The 16,170-nt window shown below is 36.4% G+C and overlaps 2 protein-coding genes across 3 annotated transcripts; both read right to left on the bottom strand.

Moving 5' to 3' along the window:
* Positions 1 to 187: 187 nt before the first annotated feature.
* On the bottom strand, positions 188 to 5,784 carry chic1 (cysteine-rich hydrophobic domain 1). Of its 2 annotated transcripts, XM_058397335.1 has the most exons (6): positions 5,615 to 5,784; positions 4,596 to 4,650; positions 3,454 to 3,609; positions 3,037 to 3,093; positions 2,575 to 2,634; positions 188 to 1,655 (listed from the first exon to the last, which is right to left on the bottom strand). In XM_058397335.1, the coding sequence occupies exons 1-6, from the start codon at positions 5,755 to 5,757 to the stop codon at positions 1,605 to 1,607; spliced, it is 522 nt and encodes a 173-aa protein (XP_058253318.1). In that variant the 5' UTR covers positions 5,758 to 5,784; the 3' UTR covers positions 188 to 1,604. The 2 variants fall into 2 exon arrangements, with proteins under 2 accessions (XP_058253318.1, XP_058253319.1); XM_058397336.1 differs by lacking the exons at positions 188 to 1,655; positions 2,575 to 2,634 and adding an exon at positions 2,647 to 2,893.
* Positions 5,785 to 7,286: 1,502 nt separating this feature from the next.
* cdx4 (caudal type homeobox 4) lies at positions 7,287 to 9,993 on the bottom strand. The gene is made up of 3 exons (XM_058397333.1): positions 9,552 to 9,993; positions 7,793 to 7,938; positions 7,287 to 7,695 (listed from the first exon to the last, which is right to left on the bottom strand). Exons 1-3 carry the CDS (start codon positions 9,991 to 9,993, stop codon positions 7,462 to 7,464), a joined length of 822 nt encoding a protein of 273 aa, XP_058253316.1. The 3' UTR covers positions 7,287 to 7,461.
* Positions 9,994 to 16,170: the final 6,177 nt, after the last annotated feature.

The raw sequence follows: 16,170 nt of genomic DNA, 5'->3' as shown, positions 1-16,170 counted from the left end.
ATATTTCCATGGCCGTTTTAAGGTTAAAAGTTGAAACCAACACTGCTACAAAATGATCTGTCCTCGGTAAATATTGATTTTACACTGAATTTCATCAAGCAAAATGATATTAATATTAAAGAAATTCATATGCAGCTAGTGACTGTGAACTGAAATGACACTACGCAAGGATGACAATTGTCAAAACTGTAATAATCAACAATTTATTTATGCTTTCCACAGAAATAGAGAGAAACATTTACAGGTACTCTGTAGTAGAACACTGAGAGATTTGTCTCTCTCCAGATAATTAGGCAAACTTTAGGTGTCTTAGTACAGCTCTCTCCAAACATTCTGCCCAGTTCAAGAGGCACTCTAATCCAACAGCCTGACAAGTTAGAAAAATGAAAAACAAGGCAAGCTTAACAAAAGAGAATCGGGATACACGAAAAAAAGGAGTGCGAAAGTCCACATTTCTGCATCTGTATAACAGCATATGGACTTTACCAAAAACAGCAATATGATGATTTGAAGATGAATTGTAAAAAAAGAAAGAAAGATACTACAAAACAATGTTTCTACATATACATACAAGGTAAAATTCCCTTTGAAATGAATGACATTTAAGGTTTTAGTAAATTTTGATTGGCAAAATCGTCTTTAATAATCCAATTTTATCCTTTCAGTACACACGTTTAAAAAAAAAAAATAAACACCTCAGGGACAATCAACTGAAAGCCTGATGTCCTCGTGTGCTCAAGTGCAATTTTCAGCCCTCACTTTGACTGGCATGTTGTACATACATTTTTATGGCTTACTAGGTAAACGGGTCCATAGAGACCGGAAAGTTACAGAGATGCAACTTTTAAACAAAACTATGTTACAATAATAGATTGGCAGAAAACTAATTGCCAGCTAAAGTACTTATTATGTAAACATGAAATACTAGGCTGTACATCTTGTCCAAAATTATATTCAACGGTCTGTTTCTTTAACTTGTCCATTTAGAGGACCATCACCAAAGTGCAGACAGAAAAGAAAAAATCATGCTGACGAACATTTAGCTACTTGAAATTCCCTACCTATTCCATTAGCACAGAAAAACCATGAAACCTTTTTCACTTTGCTTTAAAGCAGCTACATCAGGTATTAAGCAAGACTGGCTCTAAAGCAAAGTGACATCTGACTACACCTTTAAACCTATAAGCTGCTGTATACCATTCTGCATCCCAGGCATACACATTCCGTTACAAAAGGTTTTACTTTTATCGTAAGGCAAATACACACCTTGAGGTGCCTCGATTTTATCAACAATATTACATGAAGGAGATGGGAAGTATGATTGGCTATTGGGGTAAATGCACTTTTAAACAGTATTGTTTATTATTTTTTGTAACAAAAACATCCGGGTGCAACACAGGCGCATTTCTACTATATCTGGAAATGTGCAAAATCTGCTCTAACGCAAAGTGACAGTGTTGCAAACTCTACTGTACAAGGTACTGGGAGGAAAAAAAAGGGGTCACGCAGCGACGCCTGTGAAGACCCTCAATCCAACTTTATATACAAGGCACTAAGTAAGGAGCGGAGTGAGAGCCATTCACCAGCATCCCTCTGCAGTGCTCTTAGTCCGGTCGGAATATAGGATATTTGGGTAAGAATTCTATAAGAATCACCTGGAGGAGGAAAGGAAATATTAATATGAAGGAGCTAATTTACTCCAGACCATTTAGGCATTGTTTATCAACAAGGATACAAACCATTTCGTCCTTAAATCTTTCACATAAGCATTTACACAAGACAAGGTATTCATGAAAGTCATATTTAAAAGAAAGTGGTGTTTAATCCTACTATTTATATAAATAAATTATTTGTGTAAATTTAGGTATAAGGAGACACTAATATGAAGGCTTTAAATTGTATAACTGGTGTAGGTTAAATCATATTTAATACAGGTTACACTATCATGTTTATTGAATGTATTTTAATTTGATATTTTTTAGACTCATTTCATACTAATAACTTGGTAATAACAAATCCATAAATTAATAAAGAAGCCCATTAGAACAAAAGTAATGGCACCCTATAAAAGGAGGATTTGTGTTTGCCCATATACGCTGATGCAGCGCCATGACTGGGCTGCGTTACTGAAAGATTTAGCACACAACACACTTATGAGGCACTCTTTCACCATTTATTCATCATTTTGGCAGCTCCAGCTCTGTGTGCGCTTTGCCTTTTATGAGGTTTTGTGGCCGTAACTAAATGAAAGTCAGTTGTGCCACGAACATGCTTAGTAATTTATGGGTGGCAATCGCTAATAAACATTTACATTGGAGAACGTAGAAAAACAACTTTAGTAAATCTGGTAAAAATTTTCAGTTTGGTCAGTGAAAATATTTACACAAAAGTCATTTACTAAATGATAAATGAGGACAAGTAACCAACCCAAACAGACTTAAACTAAATTTAATGAGCCTTGGGAATAAAGGAGAAAGATATTGACAATTTTCATTGTCTTTTCAATTTCTGCTACCATAGGTCAATTATTAAGGTATAAATAGGCATTAAAATCTGTAACCATTGAGTACTTACATATTCCATCATGTTATTACTCTCACATTTTCTTCTGCTGAGTTTCCAGTGCAGTCCCAGCTGATGAGAATTATAAAGCACTGTAGTTAGTGAATGCTCTGTGCATTCCCAGTCCATGCAAACACTCCAGACATGCAGACAGGCTTTACACATGTGGGTTCACATGGGTCAAACAGCAGTTAGTGCTCTGAGGAGTTTCCTCACTATACTGGCTGCAGTGTCTGTCAGCCTCTGGCGTGAGACACAAGCCATTTTTACTGCTGACCTCTGCACAGTCTGGTCAGCCACTGCAATCTATCAATAGCCCAGCTAAAAATAGCTGTGAAGGACATGGGCATTTTCACAGTTTAGTAGCTAGATTTACAACCATTAATAACGTCTAAACACTTCATTTACTGAACCACTGAAAACTACTGGACTTGCCTTTATTGTTCTAACGGTATTGATGTAAAATTTGCTTACCTTGTGATATAATCGGTTGTTTTCCCATTCTAACAATTTCTGAATGGATCTTCGCGTCTGTCAAACAGAGAAACACACAGGGGTTAAATGTGCCAGCAATCGCCCTCTCAAAACCTTCAAACAGGTGCTTAGCAAATACCAATAAAACACCCGCATTAAGACTTTAGAGACATTTATGGACTGAGGCTCCTATTTAACCAGCTCATAAGCTGCATGTTATGGCCAATAACCTGGTGTGGATTCTCAAACTTTTCTCTCAGCTAAAGTGGCTTAATGCATCGATTGTACACCATGTCTCTAATTACACACCTTGTTATTGGCTTTAGCACCAAGGAAAATATTATTAGAGTGCTAATTGCAGTAAAACAGACACGGCTGAATTACAGATAGAACGGTAAAATCAGAGGAGGGTCTCACCCTCTTGTTGAGGCATATGACCGGCCACAGACTGCAACCCACAGTACAGCAACAGCACAAGCACCCGCACAGTAGCCATTTCACATTGACTGGTAAGTTCTTCTTCAGACAAGCATTCACCCGGTTAATGCTTGTCTTGAACTCCTCTGGAGCGACCTGAAAAAAAAATCAGAGGAAATAAAATACAGGACAAAACAGAAACAGCCACAGAATGATCATTCTGATCACCAACATGCTGCCTTTTACTAATGCACCAACAGCTCATAGATGAAAACAGTGCACTAAACAAAAGAGTCACGTACAAAAAACAGAACATGTACAAAATATGCATGTATACACGATATAATAAAGGCATTCATTCTGCTTCAATTCGGTGCAAAGATTCCACAAAGTGAAAAAGATCCCGTGTAAATCTTTATCAGATGCATTCTTTAAAAAGCACATGAGATTTCATAATTGCATGCTTCTAACTTGCCAACCAAGCTCCTAGACTTTCAAGGCAAAGGGAAGACAAAAAGAGAGATAAGCCCACGGCCTGTGGCTGTACCGTCCAAACAACATGAATGGCTGCTCATTCCTCACTGGGTATGTACACCATAAAACCGGGGTCGTAATCTTTTATGACAGGATGCAAAGGTCTCTTTGCAAACAGTGAAAGAGCTCGGAATAAAGCCCCACAGGCCTGATCTGGACCCTTCAGTCATCATAATCCTGACCTCATCCATCACATGTCACCCTAGGTCACAATACTGGAGATACATTTTATTGCCCGGCACTTCCCTCAGCCTGCTCTTCCCCCTGCAACCTTTTTTGTTTCTGCATCCGACCCAGGAAGCTTTCCTTTCTTGTGCATGGCACAGTCTTTATTTCATTATTTTGTCACCTGGAGCTGTGTCTTCCCAACACTGGGATCCCAAGCTGCCAGGCCCTTAGCCAGCTTACTCATTGACAGAAGCCCACTTTAGTGCATTCTGCTTGCGTTAGTTGCACTATGGTGCACTTACTGAAATGTTCCAGTTTTGGACTCAAGGCTCCTGGGAGATTATTTAAAAAATGCCCTCTAGAAATAGACACATGCTTAAAGTGATTTGAAGACAAAATATATACACATTTGAACATTCAAGCTGTTTAGGCACCATTACCTTTCCTGTAAGAACAGATGGGAATTCTGTGTCAAATTTGTTGCTAAGTCCAAACCTGTAAATACAGAGATTACATATAAAGCGAGATTCCTCAAGGTCCACTGTCAACAAAAATTTTTTTTTAATTAATTAACAAGAAAAAAAGTTTCATGAGGCAAAAACCATGGACTAAGTGATTGTGAAGGAAATATCAGTGCAGACCAATCTGTAGTAATGTTCAGATTATGCACAAGAGCTATCATTTATAACACATGAAATAATCTGGAAGACACAGTGCAACATACTGGCCTAGCTTGCTATAATATTGCAAATATAATGTTGCAGATTAAAATTTTGTAGCACATATTATGGCTATTATGGCTTAAATGTCTCTAAATTACTGTCGGCTAAATAAAACATTCGGTTTTGGCGATTAAGACATTGGCCGAATCTCATCTGACTCCCTACATTAGTACACTACATAGGAGATGACATACTATGCCTTTTGCACCAGATCAAGTGTACTATACATCCTCCAGACTGCGATCTGACATGTTTCGCGGAAGTAAGTGTAAGAGCAGAGAGCAGTACATTATGTAGATGAGGAGTTAAGATAATAAGTGAATGTGTGCGGAACTCTTCTTGGTTTTTAATAAAAACCGTGAAGCACAATTTACATAATAGAGAAGATGTAAAATTACAGTGTATAGAAGTTAACTAAGCCACTTTATGCACGTGATACCACGATAAACAAATAATCCATGTAGGCTACAGATGACAGGACATGTGTTTGTATTGCTAGCCATAAAAGAGTGAACGTCTCAAAAGACGCAAGGATCCTTGCTCTGTCTTACAAAACCAGTGTCTCTGAAACGGAAAGGTGTGCACGAGGGTTTGGTCTCTGCGTGGATTTTGAGAGCTAGCGTTAAGCAAAAGCAAGAGAAAAAAAACGCACACACTGAACGCTAGCGTGGAGGCTAACCACAGCAGGACTAACACGGCGCCATAAAGCGGCGGCTCTGCGGCCCCCGTTTGCTTACACAGTGATGTGGCCGGCCCCTCGCATTATCACAGGTTCGGGGCAGTATCTGGCGAGATGCTCCTCACTCACTATTCGCTCGTCTTCTTCTTCTAACTCATAAATGGTATCAAAGTCCGCCATGTTGGGCAGTAAGACGCTCATGACGTTTCTGACACTACGCGAGTGACGTCGGAGTACGTAAGGCACGCGGTCGCTGAAGGGCGGGGCTTAAAGCACGAGTGTCCGAGGCGGGAAAACCTGCTGCCCCAAGGAGTAGCTGATCAGACTGTATCACCATTCAGACTAAAAAACTGAATAAAAATTATGTGATAGGCATAAAGACTAGTTAAAATAATTCGGCAACAGATTTAGGATAAACGCTTACTGTTAGCCTACCCTAATGGACCCGTGGTTTTAAAGTGGAGTCCAGAATCCCCCAAGGATCTGTGAAGCAAAGCCACTAGAAAACCATTGAATATTTCCCAGTTTTACATTTTGTGGAACAATCACTACCAATTATCAAGTAATATATATATATATATATAGAGAGAGAGAGAGAGAGATTACATAATTGGGTGTGATCAAATGACTAGGCAAAAAACAAATTGGATATATATATATATATATATATATATATATATATATATATATATATATATATATATATATATATATATATATGTATATGGAGCCTATTTAAAAAGAAATAGGCTTATTATTACAATACCTATTACTACTGGGCCTGTGATTCATTTTAACTTGAATATAATGACAAATTTAATTGCGGTAAATGTGTTCAGAGATTGTAAAGTTTAGGAGTAACACTTCCAGTAATGAGCAGAAAATTGCTGCACACTTAAATAAAGATCCTGCTATATAAATTGTTGGATTAAGTTTATAATAAATATGTACTGAGTGGACCAGCAAAAAACAAAGAAATATGTGAATTCTTCAGAATCTCTTTTTAATACAATCCTAAAATAACTTCCCTAAACACTTAAACCACGTTTAAGGTCCTGTCTAATGTGTAGATTAACTTTTGTATTAAAAAGAAGAGTACACAGTTAATTCTGCTACTAAAAGCCTATATGAAATTTTGTGCATCGTGATTTCCTTTTATGTATTCGCATTTGTCTTAATGAATTGTACACATCCTCCTTTCTTTATGAGCTCGATTAGGTTATAAGCAGTGTTTGGTCTGCCTAATATCTTTATCCACACCAACTGACCTTAGATGACAAACCGGCCTACATGTTAACATATAAATATGTGGATATAATGACATGATTCCGTGATGTTTTTCAAAACATTTATTTACACTTGGAACGTTATTTACACTCAAACGTTCTACCCATAAATCCGAAATCTGCATTCACCCATGTGAACGAAAAGGTGCTGATATAAAGAAACGCTGAAAAATAGCAGAATTCCTTCACACGTGAAAATACTGAAAATTGGCCTACATGTTGCAGATCAACATACGTCTGGAGAAACACTGTAGGCCTCTGCCTGAGATAGTTTATTTACAAAAACTCATACACTCACCACATACAGAAAATGATATTTATATCTTAATCAATCAAACACAAACAAAACTATTAGAATATTTAGCTTTTTGTACCAGACGAACATTTTTTTTTTATTTAAAAAAAACTATTCTATTAAAACATTATTTCAAGAGCCTCCAGCCTTTGGTTATAATAAAACCTCAATTCCACTGTTACTGTATTCCACGGGCTCGCGCATGGGATCGTGTGGTCTGGAGCGCGTGAATCCCTTTGAGCGCTGTGTGTCGTGTCCATGCAGCGGGTCGGAGTGCTCAGTTTTAAGTCGGACGTTTTGGAGTAAAATACTCCAACTTTGAGTTTACTGGGTGACCGTAACTTGCTGAATGTTTCTTATGGACGGTAAGGTGTTCAATCCTGGAGGCGGGTAAACGGAGCCGTGCACGTCTGATGGACTGAGTGAACCAGGAACGGGCAGCGGACTGACCGAGCCCGGGTCACTGTGCACAGAGCCGCTGCTACCGTCCGACTGACCCAGCTTCTTCTTGATCAGCTTCCTCTCCTTGGCGCGGCGGTTTTGAAACCAAATTTTTACCTGAAAGAAAAAAAATAAAACCAAAATTTACAATCTTTCAACAACCTCAGTGGCTAACACAAATAATTATGGCCTGAGTTTGGATTCCAGGTCGTACCTGTCTCTCTGAGAGGCCCAGATTCACCGCCAGCTCCGATTTTCTCCTTATAGTAATATAACGATTAAAGTGAAACTCCTTCTCCAGCTCCAACCGCTGGTGATCCGTGTAAACCACTCGGTATTTCTCCTTTGTTCTCGTTTTTCCTAAACAGATAACAAATAAACAAATAAATAAACAATTAAAGAAAGAAAGAAAGAAAGAAAGAAAGAAAGAAAGAAAGAAAGAAAGAAAGAAAGAAAGAAAACAAAAAAAGTTGATTCAAAAAGTCAAAAATAAAAGCAACAAAATGTTACAAGACTGTAGAAAGTGAAAGGGAAAAAAAATTATACTCTCTTGCAAATCATTTTATCTGGAAACGTTCCCAATCACTAAAGCATAAGACCTGCGCTTTGCAAAAAGAGATCATATTTATCTGTATTAAGATCTGCAAACTGAGCTTGGGATCTTCTCTGATGGCAAGTTTTGAACAAACTGCAGAACAAAGAGTCGCATAGATATGACCTAAACGCCATTGATGTGTTAAGAGGCATAACAAAGGAGATTCCTCTGAGGATGCTTGGCATGCAGCCAAAAAAAAGACTACTCTAGTTTACAAACCAATTTCTTAAAAAAAATATCGGAAAATACGTCATGTGTATCCTTGAATTGTTTCATGCATGAGATTGTAGAGGAAACTGGAAATTGGAAACAGTTTCATCCATGTATTAATTCCAGTCGTTGACAAAACACAAGACTTATAATACCGACAAACCAAAAAAAGAAAAAAAAAGAATAATAACAGTAACTATAATAAAATAAAATAAAAAAATGACAAATTGGACAAAATCATCGAAAACCTTTTAGACTTAATTTTTCTCTGTATCCAATGCAAAGTCCGTGACTAAATGGTCACTTTAGGTTGCCATATCCTATTCTGTTTGTTAATTGGGTTATGGATATACACTGTGTTTACACAGTTTACACGATAAACGCTATTTTAAGTTGCTTTCTATACGCTTACGTGTGTTTAAGCATGTGTTTGAGGCAGGTGATCTTTATTTGCTGTGAAATTCGCCACTCTGTTCCTGCAATACAAGCCCTGAAGAACAGGGACAGGGGAAACCGTGTTGCTGCATATCAAAGTGAAAATGTGGTGAAAGAAGCCTCCGCCTGAATATGACAGATAACCTCAAAACTTGAGACAAGGTATCAGGGAAAAAACCTGGATCTCACATCTAGTTCACGAGGAGTCGATCCATTAGCATTACAAGTGGCGCTGGCGCCAGATCCCAACACCTTCACCTGCCACAAGTAACCTACATTTGGTTCTTTAAAATTTGATGTGTAAAAATAATACAGCTGAAAGATACTCTTGCTTGCCCGTTTCACAGATTAAAGCATGTTTAAAGCATGAATTTAAAACAAGACGCCCCCAATCATTAACAACAAATAATATCACCCAAAAATGCTTCAGCCTTCTGAGTAAATTTGAATTAAAAATTGCATAATTAGTTAGTTTATTTTTTGTTTTTTAAGACCCTTTACATTTTATTTTATTAAGATTATTTTCGGAAATCAAACTGATGCGACGTCTAATAGAGTTTAGATTAAACACTGAACTAAGCGAATAATTAATTGTCTGTGGCAATTATACTGACAGATTTCACTATGAGAGCTCGTGCATGGTATCCTATATAATTAAAAAAGGAGAACAGTGAAATTAACAGAGAAAAAAACAAATTAGGAGATTAATTTCAGGCTCAATTGCTAAACATACCGGTGGAAGAGGACTGGACTGTTTTGCTCATCCACTGATAAGAGTTGCGCCTTTCTTTATCCGGGGACATTTGGCCCACGGAAATATTGTCGGGCGGCGGGGGCAACACAGCCGACCCCGGGTTATGCATAGAGTTGTAATCTGGCGAGCAATAGGAGACTTGTCCCGGTGATGAGTTGCTCATGGGAGTTGCTATGGTGTTAGGAGGCGGAAGGCTGTAGGCGCCCCAGTCTTCCCTCGGACCGCTGTACGGAGCGGCCCACGGTCCTGCGGCCTGAGAGTGTGTGTCCATGCTGGTCATATGATGGTATCCCCCAAAATCAGAGTACTGTGGCGTGGAGACGAAATTCTGTGGCGGAAGGTTGATACCAGATCGCCGTACAGGTCCTTGGTGGTGATACATGTTTCCTTCGCCTTTATCCAAAAGGTATCCAACATACATGATTCACAAGGGAAAAAAAGACCCAAAAGCTGTTTTTAAGACGACATACTAGCAATGCATTATGCTAGATATGGCTTAAAGTGAATTAGAGGGCCAGAGTAAGAGGTTTCTTCTGAAATGTGGTAGTCCAGAAACAAAAAAGATTTCCAAAGCTGGTCATGCGATGTAGTCCTTGACGTGCTTCAATCAAACATGATGTGACTCTGTTGACAAGGTGGTGGTCACTGATGTACGTATAACAAGGCCTTCCTGACGTCAGCCAAGACTTCAAAACCTCTGGATTTGCATTCAAATGAGGGGCCAATAAGGCCACCAACCCACTGCGCGCATTCCCCTAGCGCCTGATTTCCGCATCACCTCAATACCGTATAACGTGAAGGAAGGGACACTTCTGACTTCTGAGTGCAAGAGAACAAGTTATAACACAAACTGACTGAAGTTAACTAATGAGATGTACTCAGAAATGTACCTAGAAAGTAGACCATCGACCATCTCACTTTGAAGCACATCAAACAGATGAAAAATGATCAGCCTATAAATCGGGTATAATAATAATAATAATAATAATAATAATAATAATAATAATAATCACATATCATTCACCATTCATCATAATATCATATGTGTCATCTATAATGGTGTACAGTGCGGGTGTTTTTCACGCTTGGTCATTCATAAACAGCTCTGATGTAAGTAAACCTGTGGATATGGGAACGTGACATCTGCATAGTACCCATGCCACTTTTTCGCCTTTCGAATGTGCGCGTTATTTGTTAAAGATCTCCGAGTGAAAGAGGTGTAAAGCGTGTTGGTGCCTCTTTCTCTGTCTCTGGTCAGCTTTTCACTGGCGGCATCCTTCACACCTTCACACTCTGAAACAGGTCACACTTCACAGTTAGTTCCGGCCTGGTGGGAACCTCGGCTCTTTTACACTCGGCACTCGTGCAAGGACGCCGGGTCGAGCGTGTCGCCAACTAGTTGGAAGATTTAACGACTTGTTAACTATTTTATCAGTTTCAGCGTTGAGGACCAGCTGCCCGTGTACACATGAATTAAATCTACACACAGTGATTTCACTCTTCACTGGACTTTAGTGCACAGCTTAGGAAATCATATAAGCCATAGCTTAATAAGTTAGATATAATATAAAATAGACGAAACAAACATTAAAGATATCACAAAATACTGTCTTGTTTTACTTCGGAGACACGTATTCAATATGTAGATGAATCCATTCATGTGCCATCTAGAGACCTAACTTATACCTACATAGACTATTGAACAGTTGTTAGTGTTTGGTGTTCATTTATTTAGCTGTTTTTCAGAAGTCTAAATAATATGATCACAAATAAATTGATTTAAATTATGTGAATGTAGATTTCTGGGCTAGAGCTTTTGTTCTGGATTAATTCTTCACCCAGAATCGTTCAAATACAAGAACAAATCTAATGTAAAGAAGAAAATGTTCAATGCTGAAACGAGTGTTTTATTTAAAATGTATAAAACATTTTGGAAATTATTATAATCCCTTAGAAGAGCCACTTTTGGCTTCCTAAAAATATTAATGATAATAAAAATAAATTAAAAATAAAACATTTTTGACTAACGGATTTTTAACCGTTTTGGTCAGTCCCACAAACAAATCCTACAGAAATGTTGTAATTAGGTGGAATAATACAAAATGTAGAAACTTATCAGTTTATTGTGGGGAATATATATATATATATATATATATATATATATATATATATATATATATATATATGTGTGTGTGTGTGTGTGTGTGTGTGTGTGTGTGTTTAAGAGTACTGCAATTATGTAATATTTAGATGTGTTTAAAATGTTATATAAATGCATAGTAGTTAATGGGCTGAAACAAGTTTTTTTGTGATTGAGTGACTGGAACTGAATATTTATTAGTCTGGTGAAATCACAGTGGTATGCTACACTTCATTTTTGTTTTTAAATAAAATAAATAAGCATTTATTATTCAGTCAATGAGTATGAATCTATTATCTTCTTTCTTTCTTTCTTTCTTTCTTTCTTTCTTTCTTTCTTTCTTTCTTTCTTTCTTTCTTTCTTTCTTTCTTTCTTTCTTTCTTTCTCTCTTTCTTTCTTTCTTTCTTTCTTTCTTTCTTTCTGTCTTTTTCTCTCATTTTGGTTACCATTTTTGAATATAACTTTTTCTGAACAGTTTCATGTGATGTGGCAAAAAATGTTTTTCACCATAATGAATTGGTACAGCTAGGATAATTTAGAGAGTTTATAATATCTAATAACACCTGATTTTACTAATATATTATTAACTACTAGTTATTCAGTATAGTAAAAAAAAATAATAATAAACTTATATATTATACAATACAATTCAGCCATTGTCCTCTGTCACATTATAGTGCCCATATGTGCCTGCATATCCCTTCAAAGAGCATCTAACCAATACAGTCACCAAGAGGCCAATATGTATCCTCTTCATGCACACACTGATGTGTTTTATGAAAATGCTACTGTTCACAGTGCTTAGAAGATCAAGATTTAATGAAGGATCCATGCATAGCTTGGATTTACTAGAACATGGTAAACTTTGGGTGTAAACAAGGTTTTTACTCTAGGTATGTTAGAGATCAGGGATTCTCCATTTTCACACTTTTTGTAAGCAAAATCTTAAACTCTAAAACAAATAACCTTCTTTATGTAGTTATTTTATGGGCATTAGCATTTCAGATAGCTATTGTACTCATTATTAAAATGTGTACAGTAATTTTGTGAGATTTATTTGGTCATTCATTGAAGAAAAAGGCATTTAATTCCTGATCATTTCACCAAGAGAACACAGTAGGTCAAAGCTGACATACCTTTGTTAGTAGCAGGTCGTGAGTGCTAATGAAACAAAATAAGAAATACTCTCTAAATATGTTTCATGGATCCCTGTATGTTCTCAGAGCCTAGTTTGAGAACCGATTTTATTGATCAATCGACCAAAATGCTGCAGCTCAGGATACTTCAGGAGAGTTTCAGTTACTCTAAGCTAGGCACTTAGAGGTTTAAACCACATCGACGGCGCCCTCTGCTGGTCAGTTAGGATAGGCACAAAACGCTAAGAAAACACTGCAATTAGTTCTAAAGCAATTATTTCTAATTCTAATTAATTAATTCTAATTAGCAATTATAAATAATCGCAACTTCGTTGAAAAAGCCATTAAGTCTTGTTTATATATAAAATACTTAAACTACATCTACAGTTATATTAGGCTTGTCAAAATGGAGGCTATGATTATTTTTGATTTATTCATCATGTAAGTAGCAGAAGTACTGTTTACACGTTCAAAATGTGAAAATAATATATATATATATACATATATATATATATATATATATATATATATATATATATATATATATATATATATATATAAACTAAACGATTTAAAAAATGATGTTTTATCTAAAGTCTGCTAGCTTAGAGTTGTAGCATTTTCTGGAATAAGGCTGCAGCCTTAGCTACATTATATTTCCAAAAGTTTTGGAACGTGTGCCTTTACATTGGACATGAATGTAATATGGAGTTGGCCTGCTCTTTGCAGCTTTAACAGCTTCAATCTTCTGGAAAGTCTTTCCACAAGTTTAGGAGTGTGTTTATGGGAATTTTTGACCATTCATCTAGAAGTGCATTTGTGTGGTCAGGCACTGATGTTGGATGAGAAGGCCTGGCTCGCAGTCTCTGCTCTAATTCATCCCAGAGGTGTTCTGTTGGGTTGAGGTCAGGACTCTGTGCAGACCAGTCAAGTTCCTCCACACCAAACTCGCTCATCCATGTCTTTATGGACCTTGCTTTGTACACTGGTGTGCAGTCATGTTGGAACAGGAAGGGGTCATCCCCAAACTGTTCCCACAAAGTTGGGAGCATGAAATTGTCCAAAATGTCTTCGTATGCTGAAGCATTAAGAGTTGCTTTCACTGGAACAAAGGGGCCAAGCCCAACCCCTGAAAAACCACACATAGCATGCTTTTTAAACCTGTACTAATTTCAGAGACCTCAAGAGGGCAGTGTGCTCTAAATAATTACTTCCCTAATCACAATCGATCTCTTATACTCTTATGGAAAGCTTTCAAATTTCCATTTGTATGTGGAGGTGTCTATATATTTGAGCTTACTCTGGAATTAAAGTTCCAGTTCTTTGTTCTTTGCTTGATATATATATATATTTATAAAGAGTAAGCTCAAATATACAGACCACTCCACATACAAATGAACTTGATCTAGAGGGTATCTCTTTCATCATGAAAACCTTCTACCTCAAATTTACTGAATAATAGAATAATAATATAATATGCAAGATTTCTTTCTAATAATAGTTATCTACATATAGAAGATAGTAATATCTTTCCTTTAAATATTTACGTAATGATTAACATTTCATTTAGATAAGGCACATTATGAATCACTACAGCACTCAGTCCCTTTAATGACTGCACACACCACCACCACCACAAAAAAGCAAAGACAAAGTCATAGCATTCCTTTCACATACTTATATAGATTCTTCAGTCAGAAATGCTCAACATCTGGAAGTTCTTGTAAGGGGATGTGTGTGAACTTCTAGTCTCTGCAACCAAGGTGAATTCAGTTACTTCAGTTGCATTAGCAGACAAGTAATTATTGAGTGGTATTTCTTTTTCCTCTGTCTAAAGACTATTAGCAAATAATTGGTTTTAATAGACAGACAACATGTTTAATAATTGGGGCCTTTATATGAAAATAAAGTGTTTCAGCTCTTGAAGTATTTTGCTAGAGAGGCTTTGATTTATAAAGCTAAATGGTGCTAGATTACAGTCATACTTAAAAATACCATGATGCAATTCATATTTACTTTATTTAAAGCTTTTGATGTCCTGTATAAGACAACTTGAATTAAAATTGCCTAATCATATTAATCAACTGCTCATAAGGCATCTATTACATGGTTGGTGATTTTTTCCATGAAAATTCTACAATGAAATGATCACATGCAAGACTATGAAATTTGTGACTTAAAACAGTCATACTCAAAATCTTTTTATATCTCATATATATGGTGCAACACCCTTATAACACTTCCTTTACATTTACTTTTCAATACATTTCCCTTTCTTTCCATTTCAGTTCATCAGTGTGAACTATTCAGTGAGATATCTGGAGTGAATTTATGTCTGGCACTAAATAAAATCATTAACAACTTGATCATGTAAATAATTCTGTAGTCATTAAGGCTGTTTATTACCATAAATCCAGGTTAAGGATGAACCCACACTCCCAACCCTTCTAGCTCCATCATGTGGAACTTCTATTAGAACATGAAGACAGTTTCACTCATACCAAGGCCTTTTTGATGCCAAAATATTTATCTTCTCCCCTAACTTATTATTCTATATCACATTTTGCTTATTTTATTCTTTCTGTACTTATTTTAATTGGACGTGGAACCTACTAGTTCATTGTTTGGACAACGACAAAAAAAGAAATGGTGTTGTCCTGCTTCCTCTCATTAATATACACAGTTGTGTTTTTATGCTTCCAAGCCACAAGTGACTCAGATTAGGGAGGTGAATAAATTCCAGTGAAAAATTACACCATGAGGAAATTTGATATTTTCTTTCATAGGAATGAATTAGCAGAATTATACCAGAATGCGTATTATCACAGAAACATAATTTTTAAATGTGTTGTGCAACATGAGAATTTTTGCCTCAAAATTATCTATCTATTATCTATCTATCTATCTATCTATCTATCTATCTATCTATCTATCTATCTATCTATCTATCTATCTATCTATCTATCTATCTATCTATCTATCTATCTATCTATCTATCTATCTTGTGACTTCCTTGCATAATTCCAAATTCCAAATATGGCTTAAATGTGTTAAAAAATAAATAAATAAATAAAAAAATTAAGTTGAAAGTCTGATTTGTCCTTAATGGAAGTCATTAACATTATGGCTTAATATATTAAAATCATTGAATTATCAGAAGTACTCGGTACATGCCTTTTAAATAAATTCAACATTATGAAGTCATTGCACTACATGTGAAAATTAGAAAATAGATATATGCTGTAATAATATAGGAACATGCAGTTGGGTTTTGTACTCTGGCCACTCTTTGCACTCTTTGACACTGTTAACATGTTATTTG

The sequence above is a fragment of the Hemibagrus wyckioides genome, linkage group LG08 (genome assembly GCF_019097595.1).
Source record: "Hemibagrus wyckioides isolate EC202008001 linkage group LG08, SWU_Hwy_1.0, whole genome shotgun sequence".
In the NCBI taxonomy this organism is placed as follows: Eukaryota; Metazoa; Chordata; class Actinopteri; order Siluriformes; family Bagridae; genus Hemibagrus; species Hemibagrus wyckioides.
This window is presented reverse-complemented; position numbering and strand designations above follow the sequence as displayed.